Source organism: Moschus berezovskii, chromosome 12 (assembly GCF_049115385.1).
Source record: "Moschus berezovskii isolate FMDL1 chromosome 12, NW_MosBer_1.0, whole genome shotgun sequence".
NCBI classification, from domain to species: Eukaryota; Metazoa; Chordata; class Mammalia; order Artiodactyla; family Moschidae; genus Moschus; species Moschus berezovskii.
This window is the reverse complement of record NC_142471.1, coordinates 13,189,429-13,213,348: the sequence shown is the minus strand read 5'-3', so window position 1 is coordinate 13,213,348 and position 23,920 is coordinate 13,189,429. Positions and strand designations below refer to the sequence as shown.

Here is a 23,920-nt window from a genome sequence, read left to right as displayed (position 1 = left end):
CTCAAGAAGGGCTGAGGCGCTGTGAGTGACAGAAGATGACTTGGATGTGGACCACGCGCTAGAATGTGATCTGCAGAACAGATGGGCCATCTTTACCCACGCTCCCTGTGCGAGGAGTTCTCTCTGAAATGGGGACTGTGACGTTAAAGTTAACACCCTGTTTTAACGCAGAAGTAGTATTTTCCTTCATAGTCGATATTGTAGTTTAGAGCACAACTGAAATAATGTTTGGGTCATGCAGACAGTCCTGTTACAGAAGCGGATCAGTGAGAGATTGGGCCAGGGGTTCTCCAAACACAGAGTAAGTTGCCTGTGGTCTGCGAGGAAATCGACTGATTGGCCCCCCACAGTTGTCATGACCATTTTCCAGAGGTGGAATTACCTCAGGAGCTTGTGTGGGAAGCCCCAGTCACCTTCAGTCCTGATTGCCTTCAGAGTCCCATCCCTAAGGCCTAGGCCTCAGAGAGCAGCCTTCTCGAGTGTGGACGTCTGCAGACTGGGCATGCAGCTGGTGGCTTCTTAGATGCCTGAGAGCAATTCTTGCAGGTGTCCCCGCTTTCCACAGTAACAGCCAGGCTGTTCCTTTCTGCCTGGGTCCCTGTGGGCATTTTTCTCCGGCTGTTTCAGAGTGGATCTGAGAGCCATTGCTGTGACTTCAGTCTTTCCCATTCTTTGCTGCCTCTTCTCCTCTTCCTCCCTGCAATAATAAAGTCTCTGAGCCAGTCTGGTGGAATAACAGACCACCTGACTTGCCTCTTGAGGAACCTGTATGCAGGTCACGAAGCAACAGTCAGAACTGTACATGGAACAACAGACTGGTTCCAAATAGGTAAAGGAGTACGTCAGGGTTGTATATGGTCACCCTGCTTATTTAACTTCTATGCAGAGTACATCATGAGGAATGCTGGGCCGGAAGAAGCACAAGCTGGAATCAAGATTGCCGGGAGTAATATCAATAACCTCAGATATGCAGATGACACCACCTTTATGGCAGAAAGTGAAGAGGAACTCAAAAGCCTCTTGATGAAAGTGAAAGAGGAGAGTTAAAAGGTTGGTTTGAAGCTCAATATTCAGAAAACAAAGATCATGGCATCTGGTCCCATCACTTCATTGGAAATAGATGGGGAAACACTGGAAACAGGTTCAGACTTTATTGTTTTGGGTTCCAAAATCACTGCAGATGCTGATTGCAGCCATGAAATTAAGACACTTACTCCTTGGAAGGAATGTTATGACCAACCTAGAGAGTATATTAAAAAGCAGAGACGTTACTTTGTCAACCAAGGTCCATCTAGTCAAGGCTATGGTTTTTCCAGTGGTCATGTATGGATGTGAGAGTTGGACTGTGAAGAAAGCTGATCACCGAAGAATTGATGCTTTTGAACTGTGGTGTTGGAGAAGACTCTTGAGAGTGCCTTGGACTGCCTGGAGATCCAAACAGTCCATTCTAAAGGAGATAATCCTGGTGTTCATTGGAAGGACTGATGCTAAAGCTGAAACTCCAATACTTTGGCCATCTCATGCGACGAGTTGACTCACTGGAAAAGACTCTGATGCTGGGAGGGATTGGGGGCAGAAGGAGAAGGAGACAACAGAGAATGAGATGGCTGGATGGCATCGCCGACTCGATGGACATGAGTTTGAGTGGACTCCGGGAGTTGGTGATGGACAGGGAGGCCTGGCGTGTTGCGATTCATGGGGTCGCAAAGAGTCGCACACAACTGAGCCACTGAACTGAACTGAGCCAGTTGCAATAGGTTATCTAAGACTGTTTGGTCCATATGTCTGTTTTAGTAGCTTGCTGAGGATATCTGGAGCCGACTGCGTGAGAAGTCTCTCTTTTGAGATCATTCCTGCCTCTGCGCTTTCGGGATCAATCTCAGGCAATCTGCGAAAGGCTTCTGTGGACCGTCTAGCAGTTTACCTGGAGCTTCCTTCTCTCCCTGTTCTCTGTTTGCCGCTTGGCATCGTTTAACGTCTCATGCCCATTCGTTTGAGTCCTGACACAGTGACTCCGATCCAATATTCCTGTAGCCGTGTTGGAATCCCAGCGGGACTTGGGTGGGAGCGGCATGATTCCTAGTAGGGAAACCGGCTAGGCCCCCCTGCCCTTCTCCTGCTGATTCCTTACCAAGCCATTCATCCCCATAGGCAATCTCTCCCCCGGGTCCTCCTGCTGGGAGACGGGCTGCCACCTGCCTAGATGGAGGATCTCAGCTGTGCTTACCTCATATATTACTAATAAATCTCAAAATATTCATGCTGAGAAAAAGCCAGATACAGAACTATGTCATTTCTGAAAAAAGTGGATTAATGGTTGCCCGGGGATGGGTGGGAGGCGTGGGTGACCAGGGGCATGAAGCAAGCTTGGGGCTCCGCCTGGATGTCTCTATCTTAATTTAGCTGATGGTTTTCTGGGTATATACATGTGTCAAAACTTACTGAACTGTACACTTGATACATGTGGGTTTCTTTCAGCCTCACCTGTACATGCATGAAGCTGTGAATGAAGCAGCCGAGAGTGAAGGACTGAAGCATAGATTTTGCCAGGCGGTGCTGACAGTTAAAACCCCTGGTGCCATGGAAAGTCCATACCCCTGGGCCCCCTGGGTGTCCACAAAGCACCAGGGGAGTTGTGCTTCCAGCAAGGTGCCAGGAATTCTCAGGCTCTGGTAATGGGGAACCCTCGTATGAAATGGGCAGTAGCTGACAAGGAGCCTTTCCTCCTCTTGACCAAACCAGCATCAGGTGAAGTCTTTGATTTTCAAGTGTTTCATACAAGTCCATGTCGGTTAACTGCCATATGACATGGGTTTGTCACGATTCACTCCATGAAGGAGCCTTCTCAGCCCCCAGCATCTTAAATCGTTGGATTAAATTGGAGAAAGCTTACCTTCATCTTGGGTCACATGGGTAACATGGGTAAGAATGCTCCTCCATGGGATTCACGTGACTGCATTATCCAATCAAGGCCCTAGCTCCTAGTTAAAACGGTGCCTTTCATACCACGTAAGGCATGCTACCATTGAAAAACCTTTCTATACTAGCAGCAGTTGAAAGTCATTTAAAACGCTCTTTGTCTTGGGATTCGGTAAGGTCAGTGGAGTGTTTTGAGATTAACTGAGCGTAGCAGTTCCTCCGATGTGAGTTTTTGGAACACTCTCTCTCTCTGGTTTTCTATTTTATTTTAAAAGGTTTTTATATTCTTTGTATGTGGTTGCTTTTAACTCCTGGTCTTATAGAGTGGAAAACGCATACTTCAATCCATCACTCACTGTCACTTCATTTCTGCTGTGTTTTGTGTTTTTTGTTTCCATTTATGGCAGCTGTGCTTTTTTGTTCTTTAGTAGATCTTGAACGTTTTCCCTTAAATTTCAAAATTGAATTTACACACCACATTTATTGTACCTGAGAATTGAAGACAAAATTTTAAACAGTAGAAACGGAGGAGGGATTTAATATGGAAGTACTAAACATTAATCAAACAATCGGAATAGAAACAGTATGTTTGGTGTCTGCAAAGCACCAGGGGAGCTGTGCTTCCAGCAAGGGTGCCAGGAATTCTCAGGCTCTGGTAATGGGGAACTTTGTATGAAATGGGCGGTAGCTGACAAGGAGCCTTTCCTCCTCTTGACCAAAGCGCCATCAACTGAAGTCTTGATTTTCAAGTGTTTCATACAGGTCCATGATGGGTAACTACCATATAACATGGGTTTGTCACGAGTCTCTCCGTGAAGGAGCCTTCTCAACCCCCAGCATCTTAGATCGTTGGATCAATTGGGAGAAAGCTAAGGGGATGGGTAAGATGGGATGGGTAAGACGGCTCCTCCACACAATCCATGTTCCTGCAATTATCCAATCAGGGCCCAAGCATAGAGTTGAAAGGAAAAAAAAAAAAGCTGTGCTTCGCATTTCCACTCAAAGGTAGTTGTGGGTTCCTATTGGTAAAGAGGAGCGTTTCATGGTAAGGCATGTGACCATTGATACACCTTTCCATAATATCAGTGGCTGAAAGTCATTCAAAATGCTCTTTGTCTTCCGATTCAGTAAGGTCAGGTGTGTGTTTTGAGATTCTCTGAACATGGCAGTTCCTCAGATTTGAATTTTTGTAACACTTTTTGTCTGTTTTTCTATTCTACTTAAAAAATATTTTATATTCTTTGCATGTGGTTCCTTGTAACTCCTTGTAACATACATTTAAAAAGACAGGATTCTATCCATCATTTACTCTCACCTCATTTCTGGTGTTTTCTTTTTTTGCCATTTATGGCAGCTGTGATTTTTTTGTTCTTTAATAAAAACATAATCTTTTCCCCTTACATTTCAAAATTGTAATTACAAACCACATTTATTGTAGCTGGTTTTGAAGACAAAATTTTAAAGAATGGAAATGAAGGAGGGATTCAACGTAGAAATACTATTAATCAAACAATCAGAGTACAAACACTATATCTGATGGAATCAAGTAAATTTTGGTTTTGGAACATGAAAATATAGTCTTTCTATCTGTAAACTAGATGGACACTTTCAAGCCAATAAAAAGGAGCTTATTATGAATAAGATCAATACTGTAGGGAAAAGAATTATAAAAAACGAATGAAAACTTTCATACATATATGCTTAACATGTTAGGCTATATGAGTCAATTCCTGGAAAACAAACATCATCAAAATGCAATAGGTTACATATGTATGTACTGTACGCCTATATACCATTCATCTACTACTGGACATGTAGATTGTTTCTATGCCTTGGCTATTGAAAGTAATGCTGCTATGAATATTCGGATGCGTGTATCTTTTCAAATTGGTTTATTCATTTTCTTCAAATATATATATTCAGTAATGGAATTGCTGAATAACACAGTAATTTTCTTTTCAGTGTTGTGAGGAAACCCCATACTGTCTTCCATACCGTCTACAGCAGTTTTCGTTCCAAACACAGTTTACGAAGGTTCCCTGTACTCTACATCCTGGTCAGGATTTCATAACTGTGTTCTTTCTGATGTCAGGCGTTCTGTACCTCACTGTGGTTTTTATTTGCATGTGTGTGATTACTAACGATGCTGAACATCTCTTCGTATGCCTGTTGAACATGTACGTGTCGTCTTTGGAGAAATGTCTTGTTGTTCATTCGCTCACTGGTGTCTGGCTCTTTATGACCCCATGGACTGCAGCATCCCTGGCTTTCCCGTCCGGCACTGTCTCCCAGAGTTTGCTCAAACCTCTGTCCGATGAGTCGATGACGCCATCCAACCATCTCCTCCTCCGTCACTCCCCTTCTCCTCCTGCCCTCAGTATTTCCCAGTCAGGGTCTTTTCCAGTGAGTTGGTTCTAGGCATCAGGTGGCCAAAGTATTGGAGCTTCTGGTTCACCATCGGTCCTTCCAATGAATATTCAGTGTTGATCTCCTTTAGGATGGACTGGTGTGTTCTCCTTGCAGTCCAAGACTCTCAAGAGTCTTCTCCAGCACCACAGTTCAAAAGCATCAATTCTTTGGTGCTCAGCTTTCTTTCCAGTCCAACTCTCACATCCATACGTGACTACTGGAAATACCATAGCTTTGAGAGACTGATGCTCGTTGGCAAAGTAACATCTTTGCTTTTTAATATGCTGCCTGAGTTGGTCATAACTTTTCTTCCAAGGAGCAAGTGTCTTTTAATTTCTTGATGCTGTCACCACCTGCAGAGATTTTGGAGCCCAAAAGGATAAAGTCTGTCACTCTTTCCACTGTTTTCCCTTCTATTTGCCATGAAGTCAAGGGACCGGATGCCATGATCTTACCTTTTTGAATGTTGAGATTTAAGCCAACCTTTTCACTCTCCTCTTTCACGTTCCTCAAGAGCCTATTTAGTTCTTCTTCACTTTCTGCCATACGTGTGGTGTCATCTGCATATCTGATGTGATTGATATTTCTCCCAACAATCTTGTTTCCAGCTTGTGCTTCATCTAGTCCAGTGTTTCTCATGATGTCCTCTACATATCAGTTGAAGAAGCGGGGCGACAATTTATAGCCTTGACATAGTCCTTTCCTGATTTGGAATGAGTCTGTTGCTCCAGTCCAGTTCTAACTGTTGCTTCTCGACCTGCATACAGATTTCTCAGGAGGCAGGTCAGGTGGGCTGGTATCCCCATCTCTAGAAGATTTTTCCACAGTATGTTGTAATCCACACAGTCACTACGGCTTTGGTGTAGTCAATAAAGCAGAAGTAGATGTTTTTCTGGAAATCTCTTGCTTTTTCGATGATCCAATGGATGATGGCAATCTGATCTTTGATTCCTCTGGCTTTTATAAATTCAGCTTGAACATCTGGAAGCTCACGGTTCACGTATAATTGAGGCCTGGCTTGGAGAATTTGGAGGATGAATTTGCCAGCATGTGAGATGAATGCAGTTGTGCAGTACTTTTAGCATTCTTTGCCATTGCCTTTCTTTGGGACCTATCCTGTGACCACTGCTGAGTTTTACAAATTTGCTTACATAGTGAGTGTACCACTTTAACAGCCTTGGCTTTGAGGATTTGCAATAGTTCCACTGGAATTCCGTCACCTCCTCTCGCTTTGTTCGTAGTGATGTTTTCTAAGGCATACTTGAATTCGCATCCCAAGATGTCTGGCTCTAGGTGAGTGATCACAGCATCTGCCATTAGGGCGGTGTTATCTGCATATCTGAGGTTACTGATGTTTGTCTAGGCAATCTTGATTCCAGCTTTGGCTTCCTCAGCCCAGCGTTCCTCATGATGTACTCTGCATATTAGTTAAATAAGCAGGGTGACAATATACAGGTTTGACGTACTTCTTTTCCTATTTGGAACCAGTCTGTTGTTCCATGTCCAGTTCTAACTGTTGCTTCCTGACCTGCATACAGGTTTCTCAAGAGGCAGGTCAGGTGGTCTGGGATTCCCATCTCTTTCAGAATTTTCCACAGTTTATTGTGATCCACAGAGTCAAAGGCTTTGGCATAGTCAATAAAGCAGAAATAGAATTTTTCTGGAACTCTCTTGCTTTTTCCATGATACAACGGATGCTGGCAATTTGATTTCTTGTTCCTCTGCTTTTCTAAAACCATCTTGAACATCTGGAAGTTCACCGTTCACGTATTGCTGAAGCCTGGCTTTTAGAATTTTGAGCGTGACTTTACTAGCGAGTGAGATGAGTGCAATTGTGTGGTAGTTTGAGCATTCTTTGGCATTGCCTTTCTTTGGGATTGGGATGAAGACTGACCTTTTCCAAACCTGTGGCCAGTGCTGAGTTTTCCAAATTTGCTGGCATATTGAGTGCAGCCCTTTCACAGCATCATCTCAAATAACCCAGTGGAGGGTACTATCCCCTCTATAAGCTTGATCTGTTGTAATGCTTCCTAGGACCCACTTGACTTCATACTCAAAATTGTCTGGCTATAGGTGAGTGACCACACCATCGTAGATGTCCAGGTCATTAATACCTTTTTTTTTTTGCATAATTTTTTGTGTATTCTTGCCTCTTCTTAATAGCTTCTGCTCTCTTTGGTCCATAGCAAATCTGTCCTTTATTGTGTCTGTCATTGCAGGAAATGTACCCTTAGTATCTCTAATCATCTTGAAGAGATCTCAGGTCTTTCCCATTCCATTGATTTCCTCTATTTCTTTGAATTTTTCGTTTAAGGTTTCTTATCTCTCTTTGCTATTTTTTGGAACTCTGACTTAAGATCTTTCCTTTTCTTATTTGAGTTTTGTTTCTCTTGATTTCTGAGGAATTTGTAAGGCCTTCTCAGACAAATCAGAACTCACACCCTTTTCTCAGTGAGGTTACTTTTGTGTGCTTCTTTGCTTTTGAATTGTGTGCATTTTTATATATGCTGGAGATGAAACCTTATTCGACGTGAGAATTGCCAATCTTTCCTCCATTTTATACTTCATTGTTCATTTTATTGATGGTTCCCTTGCAGGGGCTTTACCATGTTCACTTTTCCTTTCTCTTCGTTCACTTTTTGAATGACATTCAAACTTTATGACAAGAATGAGGTTACAGAACCATGGTGACACTTTTCTTCTACGAGTTTATGGTTTCAATTCTTCCTTTCAAGGTTTTAATTCATGAGAAATTAGAAGCCTTAGTGTCTAGTAATCTCTTACCATGCCGCCCTATTTGGGGGCAGTGTTCCTCGGGCTTCTAGAGAGTGAGCACTGACACACAGACACACACACACTAGCACAGTGAATATAAAAGGACTCTGGGGTGGAATCAGAAGAGGGACAGATATGAGGAAGGTAATAAGAATATACAGGGGTTGCAAGCACTGTCTGCCTGAGACACGGACTCCCACATCTTCCAGGACTCATCCCACCTAAGTCTGAGGACATCCCTAGCAGTCATTGCGGGCATCTTCCCCCGTGTGCAGGTGGGGACACGGACAGGCCTTGAGAGACACGAGGACTCATCCAGGAGAGAGAACAGGTAGGAATCGGGAGGTGAGTCTGGACCCAGGTCTGTCTCCTCAGAGCTGCACACAGAGCCTGCCCGGGAGGTGTGTGGAGGGCTGTGCGGTGAAACTGTGGGAGACTCGGGGCTGCATGGATGCGGGATGAGCGGTCAGTATCCCGAGGGCTATGTGCAGAGGTGTCAACTGTCAATCCAAGGAACGGGCCCCCAGGAAGTGAAGTCACTTCCTTGATGGCAGACCCTAACAGAACTTGGAACCCTGTAACCAGGCACCCACCTTCTAGCAACAGCCCCACAGCCAGTTGGGGCTGACTTGGCTGGAGAGACTTCATCCAGAAGGATGTTCTCCTGCTGTGTCTCGAATGACCAGGGCTTCTGCTTCCAGAAACCCTGGAGGGAGAGGTTTTTGAGATGTTTCAGGCGGTTCAGCACTCAGCCTGGATGCCTCTGGTCCTTTAGCAGGAGGTCACCTAAGGTAACAGCAGGCAACCTAGAGCTGGCCACATCAGGCAAGGCCACCACTGGGAGCCCTCCCCGGGCAACACCAGCAGCCCTCATCTCTATGTGGGGGGAAGGGGGACTTGAGGGGAGGCTCCCCCTCTGGGCAGGAACAGGTTGGTGGGCACGTGGTGACCTGGTGGTCCTGTCACGGTCACACCTGAGGACAGGCTGGCAGTGGGGAAACAAGGTCCCTGAGGTGCTCTTCTCTGTGCCAGCGTGGATAGAAGGCCCCTCAGGTGGTCGGGTGTCTGCATCCTCGGTGGAGGTCTGTGCAGAGAGTGCTGGGTGTGTGTCTGGAGTGGACCTATCTCATCTGGGGGACAGAGAAGCACCACAGACAGCTGCCCGGTGCCCTGAGAGTCTCTGCCTGGCTGCCGGGCACTGTGTTCACAGGGCTCCTCACGGGACTGCAGTCAGCAGCCGGACCACGGAGCTCCCTGCTCCATCTCCCCGCACGACGGGCAGGAGCCCCACACCAGCAACAGAGCCCAGGGCGGGCACAGGGTGAGTGCAAGCTGGGAGGTGACCCTACACCCAGGAAGTTCCGGGTCCCAGAGCCGCCCAGGCCCTCCCTGGGTCCCTCCTAGGGTCCTGCTTCCAAAGTAGCCTGGGACTGTCAGCTCTGCGACGCGCCCTAGCGGCCCAGGCCCTGACGTGTCCAGATGAAAAACCACTGTTCCCCTACCTGTGTGAATCTCAGAAAGAAAATGGGAAGGGATTTCACTTCGTATTCCCCCGGGAGCCTTTCCTCATGTTTCTAGAGTGTGTCCTTTATAAACTCCATCCCCAGGTATCCGTGTGGCCCTGAGCATCCTGCATTCTCTCACCCCAGGATCAGCCCCTCTCACCCCAGTTCTCATCCCCAGAATGGGATGCTGTGGTAACCACCACAGGGATGATGCACTTGGCACCAGGGGAGCTGTCCATACAAACTGCCCCGAGACGCTGACACACGTAGCCATGGCCCTGAGCCAGGTCACTCGTGATGCCAGGACGTTTATTCTGTGGACGGCACTCCTGCCCCTCCTCCTGCCATGAGTCCTGGAGGCTCGGGGACTCAGTCTGAGCTCCAGCCCCTGCCTTCCTGGAGTTGTTGGTGCCGCCTCTGACTCGTGTCTGTGCTGTGTTCCACCCCAGGGGGAGACTGTGTCCACAGGGGACAGGAACGAGACCTGCAAGCTGTGGAGCATCCAGAAACGCAGACTGGAGATGTTGGTGGGCAACCTGGTGCCTGCCTGCCTGGGCAGTGACCCCTCCTACCTCCCCACATTCCTGGACACCTACAGGGCTTTTGGCACCCCCCAGCAGGTGCTGGACCTTCTCTTCACCAGGTGAGACCCTCCCCTCCCCCACTGGGGACTTGCGGGGGACTCAGTCAGGTTCCAGCTGTGAGTCCTGGGAATGTCTCCCCACCTCTCTGGGCCCCAGTTGGGCCTCTCTGCACAGGAGGGGAAAGGGAGGAGCAGCTCCCAGGGTGACTGTGGTGAATAAGTGGGTGCATCCTCGAAAGTGCTTTCTGGGATCCTGGACCCCTGGAAAGGCTTTGGTTGTGCTGAGTCGTCACGTTCGTCCTCCCCTCGAGGAAGCCTCTGTCAAGGTTGTCTCTGGGCTTTTGACTTTGTCCCATATCGTTTTCCCAAGTGCTGGGTGAGGTGTGAGAGATGCCCTATCCTGGGTGAGTGAGAACAGGGGTCCCTGGGAGTGATCTTGGTGCCCCAGGCACTCAGAAGAGGCTGGTTGGGCTCATTGGTGCTTGAAATATAGAGGAAGGCGCACGAGGTGCAGGCGCTTTTCTAGGAAGAAGCATCACGTAACGCAGGGAGCACAGAGCAGTCCTGCCCCCCAGGGCTTCAGTTCTCCGGGGCTGGGATGGGGGCAGGGAGGGGAAACCTGTCACACTAGCCATCACATCCGGCAGTGTCTCCAGTACCGTCCATGTGACGCCTTCCTGGCCTCCTGTAGGTACGGATGCATCCTCCCTTACTGCGATGAGGATGGTGGACCCCTGCACCAGCTGAAAATGTGAGTGGATTGTGATTCAAGAGGGACTGAGTCCCTTCCCCAGAGAACTGTCAGGAGGAATGGGGTTGCTGGATGGGCAGGGCTGGCAGAATCCTGGATCGCACATAGCTTCTGGTGCCTAGTGGGGGCCAACATCTGGGGGGCTTCTCCGGGAAAAGCGGAAAGGAGGCCAAGAGAGCTGTGGAGGGGTCTGGGGTGCTGTGAGCAGCATCTGGGAGCTCAGAGGTCAGAGTGAGCCCTATGAGTGTCCACAACCGTCCCCTGTCCATCCCAGTCCTGCCTCTACCTCCAGTCCTGGGACCCAGAACAGATAGTGTGGAGAGCATCCTGCTCACTGTCTGGCGGAACCTCAGTGGGTGTGCTCAGCTGGTGCTCAGGGGACTTAGTGACCCTCAGTGGACAGCTGAGCCCTCGCTGGTGAGGATGAGCGTCAGTGGCAGGAGTAGACGCAAGCCCGTCCCTAGCGGACAAGGCAGCCTGTAGATATAGGAGGTAAATGTGAGGTGTTAGGAAGCACACGGGAAGCCTGGGCAGATGACAGAGTCTCTGTGTGCCCTCTTGGGCCAGATCCTCCCGGGACCCCTACGTTTTCCCGAGATGCATTACCCAGAGCAGCCACCCTGCCTGCCCACGCAGTGGTGACACCAGGGGGAGGGGCAGGGAGAGGGACAGTGCGCTGTGTCAGGCTGCCCTCAGGAAGCGGACAGAAGGTCACACCATGGATCAAGGGCTGTCACTTGAGCAGGCTTGTTCGCGGCCTGCCCCCCACCCGCCGAGTCCAGGCCTCCTCTGCCTGGTCTGCCAGGTGAGATTGACCGCGGAGGAGAACTGACCTCTGGGTGGGCACGGGCAGAAGGCGCAGAGGCCCAGGTCCCCGCAGGGCGGCCCTGGAGTGCAGTGTGGCGGGAAGGACAAGTCTCTGACTCTGCTGCCCACGTGACTCCCCCAGGGCCATGGCCTCCATCCTGGGCACCTGGCTGCACCTTTACCCTGAGGATTTCCAGCAGGCCCCAGACTTTGCCTGCCTGAAGATGCTCCTCGCTTACCTAGAGCTCAACATGCCCGACTCGGACCTGGAGCAGCGAGCCCGCCATCTCCTGGCGCAGCTGGAGACTCTAGAGCTCACTGAGGCAGAGGGGCATGGTGAGGAGGACTCGGGGTGGCTGAGGAAAACAGGGGCGAATTAGGAAGGGAGGGGGCTGGGCCACACAGAGCAGAGCCTTCTGAGGCTGCAACTAGGCCAGGAACAATGAGGAGGCTCAGATCACTCTTCCCATGGACTGCAGCCTGTGAGCACTTCCTTGGGGTAGGTGTCTTCTTGGATAGAGATGTCAGGGCTAAGTAGTGAGTCTCTTCCTGTCTTTGGGATCCACAGACAAGCAGTCTGACTGACAGTGATTTCTATTCTCGGAGATACAGCACCTGCTGGAGAAGAAGCTCTGGAAACAGCACCAGGCCTAGAGCCAACAGCACCCCTACTACCTGCCGCAGCTCCAGAGTCAGAGCAAGCTCAAAGCCCAGCTCCCATTCAACTTCAAGGTCTGCGTCAAGTAAACTCACCTACTCCAAACACAGAGCCGCAGCCTGCTCATGCCGAGGCTCTCACTTAAGCTCGGAAGCAAGGAAAGGTACCTCCAGGCTCCACTTCTAGATTCAGAGAAAGTGCAAGAAACAAAACTCTTCCTCCTTCAGAGCCTGAGTCACCCGCAAATCCTGTCCCAGCGCTGCTTCTACAGCCTCAGTCCCCAGGCTTAAGCCAACTTCGGCCAGGGCTCCGCCTTGGCTCTGGAGATCCTTGGTGCTTTGCAATCAGCTGTGGCTCCGGTGCTATCCAGCTGTGGCTCGAGAGACCCCAGCAGACCCAGCTTTGCGAGTAGCTCAGGCGCTGGAGCCGGTTCTTCCCCTAACACCCCTGGAGCTGCTCCCAGATCGTCAGCGAGCCTCGCCTTCCCAGGCGGATGGTGTGCTGCCCCCGAGCGAGCACCAGCCCTGGAGCCTGTATCTCCACCCCGATAATTCCCTCTCTTAATATGTATTTGTATTTTTTTATTACATGTACAAACTTATCTTTTCTATGAGATAAAGTAAAGGTAGGTAGAAATTGAATTCTTTGACTTTTTTAACTGTCCGTGTGAGTGGCATGGAGAACATTCACTAGGTTACATGACCCCATCTATTGTCTATTCCAGAGCATCTGCGTCCTCTTTGACGCCGATAATCCTGCAGTCTGGGAAGGCCCTGCCCTCGACTCTCCCCTCCTCTGCTGATGGACGTTAGGGCTATTTTCACCTGTGGCTCATGTGCATAGTGCTGCCCTGAACACTTGTGTGCAGGCTTGTGACGTTCTGCGTTTCCTTCTTTCGGGTTGATGAGGACCGGAATGTGGGCATTCACCGATTCCTGTCTCGTTGCTTTTGTGAGGACCTGTGGCGGTAGTGTCCATTAGTGTTTCCGTTTCCACTTCTTCATCTGTGTTGCAGTGTCCTCTCTGCCACGCCTCCCCCCTGCCTGGTCCCTCACTCTGGGGAAGAAGCCTCTGAGGAGGCCCTTGTGCCCTGCCCCTCACTGAAGCAGCTCGTGTCTCAGGTGAGTCCACAGCCTCAATCCCCTGGGAGACACCGGCAGAGGCCTCGGGCTGAGTCATGGTCCGTTCCTGCTCCAAAGACAGTGTGAGATCCAGGCTGTGGTCATCGCCTTGCTTCTTTTTCATTTGTCTCCATCCCAGATCCATTCTTCCTTTGCCCGCTTGCTCTACTGTCACTTCTGAGGTTAGTGTGAGTGTTGTGTATATTTGTGTGGACACCCAGAGACATCTAATCCGGATGAGTGGGGATGTTCTGGGGTTCTTGGCTCTCTAATTCCCAAAGCCAAGGCGGTGTGTGTGTTGCAGCCCTACCCTAGGATGGCCTGGGACTCTGCCCCTGCCCCGGGCCCTGGATTTTCCCACTCCTATCAGGGCCTCAGTTTTCCAAATGGACAGTGAGGGATTAAGCAAGGCCTGCACACAGTCTGCCAGCCTGCCACGTCTCTGGGTGGTTTACGGCTGGGTGACAGAAGCAACCCCAGGCCTCCTCAGAGTTGGAAGGCACCCCACAATGGCTCTGTGGGCCTCTCTTTGCTGTGGTGAGGAAGAGGGTTCACACTCACTTAACTTCGTGCCCTGAAGGATAAGGAACATTTCCTCAAGAAGGGCTGAGGCGCTGTGAGTGACAGGAGATGACTTGGACGTAGACCGCGTGCTAGAATGTGATCTGCAGAACAGACGGGCCATCTTTACCCACGCGCCCTACACGAGGAGATCTCTCTGAAACGGGGACTGTCACGTTAAATTTTGTATTGTGTTTTAACGCAGAAGTAGTATTTTCCTTGATAGTAGATACTGTAGTTTAGAGCACAACTGCAATAATAATGTTGGGTCAGGCAGACAGTCCCGTTATAGAAGCGGATCAGGCCGAGAGTTGTCCAGGGCTTCGGCAAACACAGAGTAAGTTGCCTGTGGTCTACGAGGAAATCGACTGATTGGCCCCCACAGTTGTCATGACCCATTTTCCAGAAGTGGAATTACCTCAGGAGGCTGTGTGGGGAGCCACAGGCACCTTCAGAGTCCCATCCCTAAGGCCTAGGCCTCAGAGAGCAGCCTTCTCGAGTGTGGACGTCTGCACACTGGGCATGCAGCTGGTGGCTTCTTAGATGCTTGAGAGCAATTCTTGCGGGTTCCCCGCTTTCCACAGTAACAGCCAGGCTGTTCCTTTCTGCCTGGGTCCCTGTTGGCATTTTTCTCCAGCTGTTTCAGAGTGGATCTGAGAGCCATTGCTGTGACTTCAGTCTTTCCCATTCTTTGCTGCCTCTTCTCCTCTTCCTCCCTGCAATAATAAAGTCTCTGAGCCAGTCTGGTGGAATAACAGACCACCTGACTTGCCTCTTGTGGAACCTGTATGCAGGTCACGAAGCAACAGTCAGAACTGTGCATGGAACAACAGACTGGTTCCAAATAGGTAAAGGAGTATGTCAGGGTTGTATATGGTCACCCTGCTTATTTAACTTATATGCAGAGTACATCATGAGGAACGCTGGCCCGGAAGAAGCACAAGCTGGAATCTAGATTGCCGGGAGAAATATCAATAACCTCAGATATGCAGATGACACCACCTTTATGGCAGAAAGTGAAGAGGAACTCAAAAGCCTCTTGATGAAAGTGAAAGAGGAGAGTGAAAGGTGGTTTGAAGCTCAATATTCAGAAAACAAAGATCATGGCATCTGGTCCCATCACTTCATTGGAAATAGATGGGGAAACATTGGAAGCTGTGTCAGACTTTATTTTTGGGGGGCTCCAAAATCACTGCAGATGCTGATTGCAGCCATGAAATTAAGATGCTTACTCCTTGGAAGGAATGTTATGACCAACCTAGAGAGTATATTAAAAAGCAGAGACATTACTTTGTCAACCAATGTCCGTCTAGTCAAGGCTATGGTTTTTCCAGTGGTCATGTATGGATGTGAGAGTTGGATTGTGAAGAAAGCTGATCACCGAAGAATTGATGCTTTTGAACTGTGGTGTTGGAGAAGACTCTTGAGAGTGCCTTGGACTGCCTGGAGATCCAAACAGTCCATTCTAAAGGAGATAATCCTGGTGTTCATTGGAAGGACTGATGCTAAAGCTGAAACTCCAATACTTTGGCCACCTCATGCGACGAGTTGACTCACTGGAAAAGACTCTGATGCTGGGAGGGATTGGGGGCAGAAGGAGAAGGAGACAACAGAGAATGAGATGGCTGGATGGCATCGCCGACTCGATGGGCATGAGTTTGAGTGGACTCCGGGAGTTGGTGATGGACAGGGAGGCCTGGCGTGTTGCAATTCATGGGGTCACAAATAGTCGCACACGACTGAGCGACTGAACTGAACTGAGCCAGTCGCAATAGGTTATCTAAGACTGATTTGTTCCATATGTCTGTTTTAGTAGCTTACTGAGGATATCTGCAGCTGACTGAGTGAGAAATGTCTCTTTTGAGATCATTCCTGCCTCTGCGCTTTCGGGATTAATCTCAGGGAATTTGCGAATGGCTTCTGTGGACTGTCTAGCAGTTTACCTGGAGCTTCCTTCTCTCCCTGTTCTCTGTTTGCCGCTTGGCATCGTTTAATGTCTTCCTGCCCACTCGTTTGAGTCCTGACACAGTGACTCTGATCCCAGAGAAGGGGACGACGGAGAATGAGATGGATGGATGGCATCACCGACTCTGTGGACATGAGTTTGAGTGTACCCCGGGAGTTGGTGATGGACAGGGAGGCCTGGTGTGCTGTGATTCATGGGGTCGCGGAGAGTCGGACATGACTGAGCGACTGAACTGAACTGAACTGAACTTTCTGGGTATATACATGTGTCAAAACTTACTGAACTGTACACTTGATACATGTGGGTTTCTTTCAGCCTCACCTGTACATGCATGAAGCTGTGAATGAAGCAGCCGAGAGTGAAGGACTGAAGCATAGATTTTGCCAGGCGGTGCTGACAGTTGAAGCCCCTGGTGCCATGGAAAGTCCATACCCCTGGGCCCCCTGGGTGTCCACAAAGCACCAGGGGAGTTGTGCTTCCAGCAAGGTGCCAGGAATTCTCAGGCTCTGGTAATGGGGAACCCTCGTATGAAATGGGCAGTAGCTGACAAGGAGCCTTTCCTCCTCTTGATCAAACCAGCATCAGGTGAAGTCTTTGATTTTCAAGTGTTTCATACAAGTCCATGTCGGTTAACTGCCATATGACATGGGTTTGTCACGATTCACTCCATGAAGGAGCCTTCTCAGCCCCCAGCATCTTAAATCATTGGATTAAATTGGAGAAAGCTTACCTTCATCTTGGGTCACATGGGTAACATGGGTAAGAATGCTCCTCCATGGGATTCACGTGACTGCATTATCCAATCAAGGCCCTAGCTCCTAGTTAAAACGGTGCCTTTCATACCACGTAAGGCATGCTACCATTGAAAAACCTTTCTATACTAGCAGCAGTTGAAAGTCATTTAAAACGCTCTTTGTCTTGGGATTCGGTAAGGTCAGTGGAGTGTTTTGAGATTAACTGAGCGTAGCAGTTCCTCCGATGTGAGTTTTTGGAACACTCTCTCTCTCTGGTTTTCTATTTTATTTTAAAAGGTTTTTATATTCTTTGTATGTGGTTGCTTTTAACTCCTGGTCTTATAGAGTGGAAAACGCATACTTCAATCCATCACTCACTGTCACTTCATTTCTGCTGTGTTTTGTGTTTTTTGTTTCCATTTATGGCAGCTGTGCTTTTTTGTTCTTTAGAAATCTTGAACGTTTTCCCTTAAATTTCAAAATTGAATTTACACACCACATTTATTGTACCTGAGAATTGAAGACAAAATTTTAAACAGTAGAAACGGAGGAGGGATTTAATATGGAAGTACTAAACATTAATCAAACAATCGGAATAGAAACAGTATGTTTGGTGGAGCCAACTAAATTTTGGTTTTGGAACATGAAAGTGTAGTCTTTCTATCTGGATATTAGATGGACTCTTTCAAGCCGCCGTCCTAATTGGAGGAACTCAGTGAAGCTCCCCTCATAGGTTACATATAAATCTCAGAACATTTATGCTTGGAAAAGCAGCCAGATACAGAACTGTATCATTTCTGAAGAAAGCAGATTAGTGGTTGCCCGGGGATGGGTGGGAGGCGTGGGTGACCAGGGGCATGAAGCAAGCTTGGGGAGCAGCCTGTCTGTCTTTATCTTAATTCTGCTGATGCTTTTCTGGGTGTATACATGTGTCAGAACTGACTGAACTGTACACTTTAGACATGTGGATGGTTCTTTCAACCTCATCTGTACCTCCACGAAGCTGTGAATAAAGCAGCAGAGAGTGAAGGATACGAAGCATAGATTCCCCAGGCGGTGCTGACAGTTGAAGCCCCTGGTGCTGTGGAAAGACCATACCCCTGGGCCCCCATGCCAGGTGTCCGCGAAGCACCAGGGGAGCTGTGCTTCCAGCAAGGGTGCCAGGAATTCTCAGGCTCTGGTAATGGGGAACTTTGTATGAAATGGGCGGTAGCTGACAAGGAGCCTTTCCTCCTCTTGACCAAAGTGCCATCAACTGAAGTCTTGATTTTCAAGTGTTTCATACAGGTCCATGATGGGTAACTACCATATAACATGGGTTTGTCACGAGTCTCTCCGTGAAGGAGCCTTCTCAACCCCCAGCATCTTAGATCGTTGGATTAATTGGGAGAAAGCTAAGGGGATGGGTAAGATGGGATGGGTAAGACGGCTCCTCCACACAATCCATGTTCCTGCAATTATCCAATCAGGGCCCAAGCATAGAGTTGAAAGGAAAAAAAAAAAAAAGCTGTGCTTCGCATTTCCACTCAAAAGTAGTTGTGGGTTCCTATTGGTAAAGAGGAGCGTTTCATGGTAAGGCATGTGACCATTGATAAACCTTTCCATAATATCAGTGGTTGAAAGTCATTCAAAATGCTCTTTGTCTTCCGATTCGGTAAGGTCAGGTGTGTGTTTTGAGATTTTCTGACCATGGCAGTTCCACAGATTTGAACTTTTGTAGCACTTTTTGTCTGGTTTTCTATTCTACTTAAAAAATATTTTATATTCTTTGCATGTGGTTCCTTGTAACTCCTTGTAACATACATTTAAAAAGACAGGATTCTATCCATCATTTACTCTCACGTCATTTCTGGTGTTTTCTTCTTTTTCCATTTATGGCAGCTGTGATTTTTTTGTTCTTTAATAAAAACATAATCTTTTCCCCTTACATTTCAAAATTGTAATTACAAACCACATTTATTGTAGCTGGAATTTGAAGACAAAATTTTGAAGAATGGAAATGAAGGAGGGATTCAACGTAGAAATACTATTAATCAAACAATCAGAGTACAAATACTATGTCTGATGGAATCAAGTAAATTTTGGTTTTGGAACATGAAAATATAGTCTTTCTATCTGTAAACTAGATGGACACTTTCAAGCCAATAAAAAGGAGCTTATTATGAATAAGATCAATACTGTAGAAAAAAGAATTATAAAAAACGAATGAAAACTTTCATACATATATGCTTAACATGTTAGGCTATATGAGTCAATTCTTGGAAAACAAACATCATCAAAATGCAATCGAGCAAGGTTACATATGTATGTACTGTACGCCCATATACCATTCATCTACTACTGGACATGTAGATTGTTTCTATGCCTTGGCTATTGAAAGTAATGCTGCTATGAATACTCGGATGCGTGTATCTTTTCAAATTGGTTTATTCATTTTCTTCAAATATATATATTCAGTAATGGAATTGCTGAATAACACAGTAATTTTCTTTTCAGTGTTTTGAGGAAACCCCATACTGTCTTCCATACCGGCTACAGCAGTTTTCGTTCCAAACACAGTTTACGAAGGTTCCCTGTACTCTACATCCTGGTCAGGATTTCATAACTGTGTTCTTTCTGATGACAGGCGTTCTGTACCTCACTGTGGTTTTTATTTGCATGTGTGTGATGACTAACGATGCTGAACATCTCTTTGTATGCCTGTTGAACATGTACGTGTCGTCTTTGGAGAAATGTCTTGTTGTTCATTCGCTCACTGGTGTCTGGCTCTTTATGACCCCATGGACTGCAGCATCCCTGGCTTTCCCGTCCGGCACTGTCTCCCAGAGTTTGCTCAAACCTCTGTCCGATGAGTCGATGACGCCATGCAACCATCTCATCCTCCGTCACTCCCCTTCTCCTCCTGCCCTCAGTATTTCCCAGTCAGGGTCTTTTCCAGTGAGTTGGTTCTAGGCATCAGGTGGCCAAAGTATTGGAGCTTCTGGTTCACCATCGGTCCTTCCAATGAATATCCAGGGTTGATCTCCTTTAGGATTGACTGGTTTGATCTCCTTGCAGCACAAAGGACTTAGAATAGTCACCGCCGACACCATTGTTCAAAAGCAACAGTAATTTGGTGCTCAGCCTTCTTTATGGTCCAGTTCTCACATCCAGACAAAACCATAGCTTTGACTATGTGGACCTTCATGAGCAAAGTGATGTCCATGCTTTTTAAGATGCTGTGTAGGTTTGTCATAGCTTTTCTTCCAAGGAGCAAGTATCTTTTAATTTCACGGCTGCAGTCACCATCCACAGTGATTTTGGAGCCCAAGAAAATAAAGTCTGTCACTGTTTCCATTCTTTCCCCATCTACATGACCGGAAGTGATGAACTGGATGCCATGAACTTAGTGTTTTCAATGTTGAGTTTTAAGCCACCTCTTTCACTGCCCTCTTTCAGCTTCATTAAGAGGCTGTTTAGTTACTCTTCTCTTTCCGCCATTCAGTTCAGTTCAGTCACTCAGTGGTGCCCATCTCTTTGGGATCCTATGGACGGCAACACACCTGGCCTCCCTGTCCATCACCAAGTCCTAGAGTTTACTCAAACTCGTGTCCATCAAGACGGTGATGCCATCCAACCATCTCATCCTCTGTCGTCCCCTTCTCCACCCACCTTCAATCTTTCCCAGCATCAGGGTATTTCAATGAGTCAGTTCTTCGCATCAGGTGGCCAAAATATTGGAGTTTCAGCTTCAACACGAGTCCCTCCAGTGAATATTCAGGACTGATTTCCTTTAGGATGGACTGGTGTGATCTCCTTGCAGTCCAAGACTCTCAAGAGTCTTCTCCAGCACCACAGTTCAAAAGCATCAATTCTTTGGTGCTCAGCTTTCTTTCCAGTCCAACTCTCACATCCATACGTGACTACTGGAAAATCCATGGCTTTGAGAGACTGATGCTCGTTGGCAAAGTAACGTATTTGCTTTTTAATATGCTGCCTGGGTAGGTCATAACTTTTCTTCCAAGGAGCAAGTGTCTTTTAATTTCTTGATGCTGTCACCACCTGCAGAGATTTTGGAGCCCAAAAGGATAAAGTCTGTCACTCTTTCCACTGTTTTCCCTTCTATTTGCCATGAAGTCAAGGGACCGGATGCCATGATCTTACCTTTTTGAATGTTGAGTTTTAAGCCAACCTTTTCACTCTCCTCTTTCACGTACCTCAAGAGCCTATTTAGTTCTTCTTCACTTTCTGCCATACGTGTGGTGTTATCTGCATATCTGATGTGATTGATATTTTTCCCAACAATCTTGTTTCCAGCTTGTGCTTCATCTAGTCCAGCTTTTCTCATGATGTCCTCTACATATCAGCTGAAGAAGCGGGGCGACAATTTATAGCCTTGACATAGTCCTTTCCTGATTTGGAATGAGTCTGTTGCTCCAGTCCAGTTCTAACTGTTGCTTCTCGACCTGCGTACAGATTTCTCAGGAGGCAGGTCAGGTGGGCTGGTATCCCCATCTCTAGAAGATTTTTCCACAGTATGTTGTAATCCACACAGTCACTACGGCTTTGGCGTAGTCAATAAAGCAGAAGCAGATGTTTTTCTGGAAATCTCTTGCTTTTTCGATGATCCAATGGATGATGGCAATCTGATCTTTGATTTCTCTGGCTTTTATAAATCCAGCTTGAACATCTGGAAGCTCACGGTTCAGGTATAATTGAGGCCTGGCTTGGAGAATTTGGAGCATGAATTTGCCAGCATGTGAGATGAATGCAGTTGTGCAGTACTTTTAGCATTCTTTGCCATTGCCTTTCTTTGGGACCTATCCTGTGACCACTGCTGAGTTTTACAAATTTGCTTACATAGTGAGTGTACCACTTTAACAGCCTTGGGTTTTAGGATTTCCAATAGTTCCACTGGAATTCCGTCACCTCCTCTCGCTTTGTTCGTAGTGATGTTTTCGAAGGCATACTTGAATTCGCATCCCAAGATGTCTGGCTCTAGGTGAGTGATCACACCATCTGCCATTAGGGCGGTGTTATCTGCATATCTGAGGTTACTGATGTTTGTCTAGTCAATCTTGATTCCAGCTTTGGCTTCCTCAGCCCAGCGTTCCTCATGATGTACTCTGCATATAAGTTAAATAAGCAGGGTGACAATATACAGGTTTGACGTACTTCTTTTCCTATTTGGAACCAGTCTGTTGTTCCATGTCCAGTTCTAACTGTTGCTTCCTGACCTGCATACAGGTTTCTCAAGAGGCAGGTCAGGTGGTCTGGGATTCCCATCTCTTTCAGAATGTTCCACAGTTTATTGTGATCCACACAGTCAAAGGCTTTGGCATAGTCAATAAAGCAGAAATAGATGTTTTTCTGGAACTCGCTTGCTTTTTCCATGATTCAGCGGGTTTTGGCAATTTGATTTCTTGTTCCTCTGCTTTTCTAAAACCATCTTGAACATCTGGAAGTTCACAGTTCACGTATTGCTGAAGCCTGGCTTTTAGAATTTTGAGCATGACTTTACTAGCGAGTGAGATGAGTGCAATTGTGTGGTAGTTTGAGCATTTTTGGCATTGCCTTTCTTTGGGATTGGGATGAAGACTGACCTTTTCAAAACCTGTGGCCAATGCTGAGTTTTCCATATTTGCTGGCATATTGAGTGCAGCCCTTTCACAGCAATATCTCAAATAAACAGTGGAGGATACTATCCCCTCCATAAGCTTGATCTGTCGTAATGCTTCCTAGGACCCACTTGACTTCATACTCAAAATTGTCTGGCTATAGGTGAGTGACGACCCCATCGTAGATGTCCAGGTCATTAATACCTTTTTTTTGCATAATTTTTTCTGTATTCTTCCCTCTTCTTATTAGCTTCTGCTTTCTTTGGTCCATAGCAAATCTGTCCTTTATGGTATCTATCTTTGCAGGAAATGTTCCCTTAGTATCTCTAATCATTTTGAAGAGATCTCAGGACTTTCCCATACCATTGCTTTCCTCTATTTCTTTACATTTTTCGCTTGATGTTTCTCATCTCTCTTTGCTATTTTTTGGAACTCTGATTTAAGATCTTTCCTTTTCTCATTTGTGTTTTGTTTCTCTTGATGTCTGAGGTATTTGTAAGGCCTTCTCAGACAAATCAGAACTCACACCCGTTTCTCAGTGAGGTTACTTGTGTGCTTCTCTGCTTTTGAATTGTGTGCGTTTTTATATATGTTGGAGATGAACCCTTATTCGACGTGAGAATTGCCAATCTTTTCTCCATTTCATACTTCATTTTTCGTTTTATTGATGGTTCCCTTGCAGAGGCTTTACCATGTTCACTTTTCCTTTCACTTCTTTCACTTTTTGAATGACATTCAAACTTCATGACAAGACTGAGGTTACAGAATCATGGTAACACTTTTCTTCTACGAGCTTTATGGTTTCAGTTCTTCCTTTCAAGGTTTTAATTCATGAGAAATTAGAAGACTTAGTGTCTAGTAATCTCTTACCATGCTGCCCTATTTGGGGGCAGTGTTCCTCTGGATTCTAGAGAGTGAGCACTGACACACACACACACACACACACACACACACACACACATTAGCACAGTAAATATAAAAGGACTCTGGGGTGGAATCAGAAGAGGGACAGATATGAGGAAGGTAATAAGAATATACAGGGGTTGCAAGCACTGTCTGCCTGAGACACGGACTCCCACATCTTCCAGGACTCATCCCACCTAAGTCTGAGGACATCCCTAGCAGTCATTGCGGGCATCTACCCCCGTGTGCAGGTGGGGACACGGACAGGCCTTGAGAGACACGAGGACTCATCCAGGAGAGAGAACAGGTAGGAATCGGGAGGTGAGTCTGGACCCAGGTCTGTCTCCTCAGAGCTGCACACAGAGCCTGCCCGGGAGCTGTGTGGAGGGCTGTGCGGTGAAACTGTGGGAGACTCGGGGCTGCGTGGATGCGGGATGAGCGGTCAGTATCCCGAGGGCTATGTGCAGAGGTGTCAACTGTCAATCCAAGGAAGGGGCCCCCAGGAAGTGAAGTCACTTCCTTGATGGCAGACCCTAACAGAACTCGGAACCCTGTAACCATGCACCCACCTTCTAGCAACAGCGTCAAAGCCAGTTGAGGCTCACTTGGCTGGAGAGACTTCATCCAGAAG

The 23,920-nt window shown here is 47.2% G+C and overlaps 1 protein-coding gene across 1 annotated transcript; it reads left to right on the top strand.

The window, feature by feature from the left end:
* Window positions 1-8,759: 8,759 nt before the first annotated feature.
* Window positions 8,760-23,727, top strand: LOC148775939 (ral guanine nucleotide dissociation stimulator-like). Its single transcript, XM_088842516.1, has 10 exons — window positions 8,760-8,894; window positions 9,314-9,424; window positions 10,058-10,251; window positions 10,883-10,942; window positions 11,892-12,085; window positions 12,362-12,481; window positions 12,778-12,940; window positions 13,423-13,528; window positions 23,475-23,540; window positions 23,641-23,727. Exons 1-10 carry the CDS (start codon window positions 8,760-8,762, stop codon window positions 23,725-23,727), a joined length of 1,236 nt encoding a protein of 411 aa, XP_088698642.1.
* Window positions 23,728-23,920: the final 193 nt, after the last annotated feature.

Bases quoted from the DNA above. Each gene is read 5' to 3' on its own strand.
- LOC148775939 (XM_088842516.1), top strand. From the start codon at position 8,760: ATGTTCTCCTGCTGTGTCTCGAATGACCAGGGCTTCTGCTTCCAGAAA. The intron at 12,482-12,777 runs GTCTGCGTCAAG...GGTGCTATCCAG, and splicing joins AGCTCCCATTCAACTTCAAG to CTGTGGCTCGAGAGACCCCA. The intron at 13,529-23,474 runs GTGAGTCCACAG...CACATCTTCCAG, and splicing joins TGAAGCAGCTCGTGTCTCAG to GACTCATCCCACCTAAGTCT.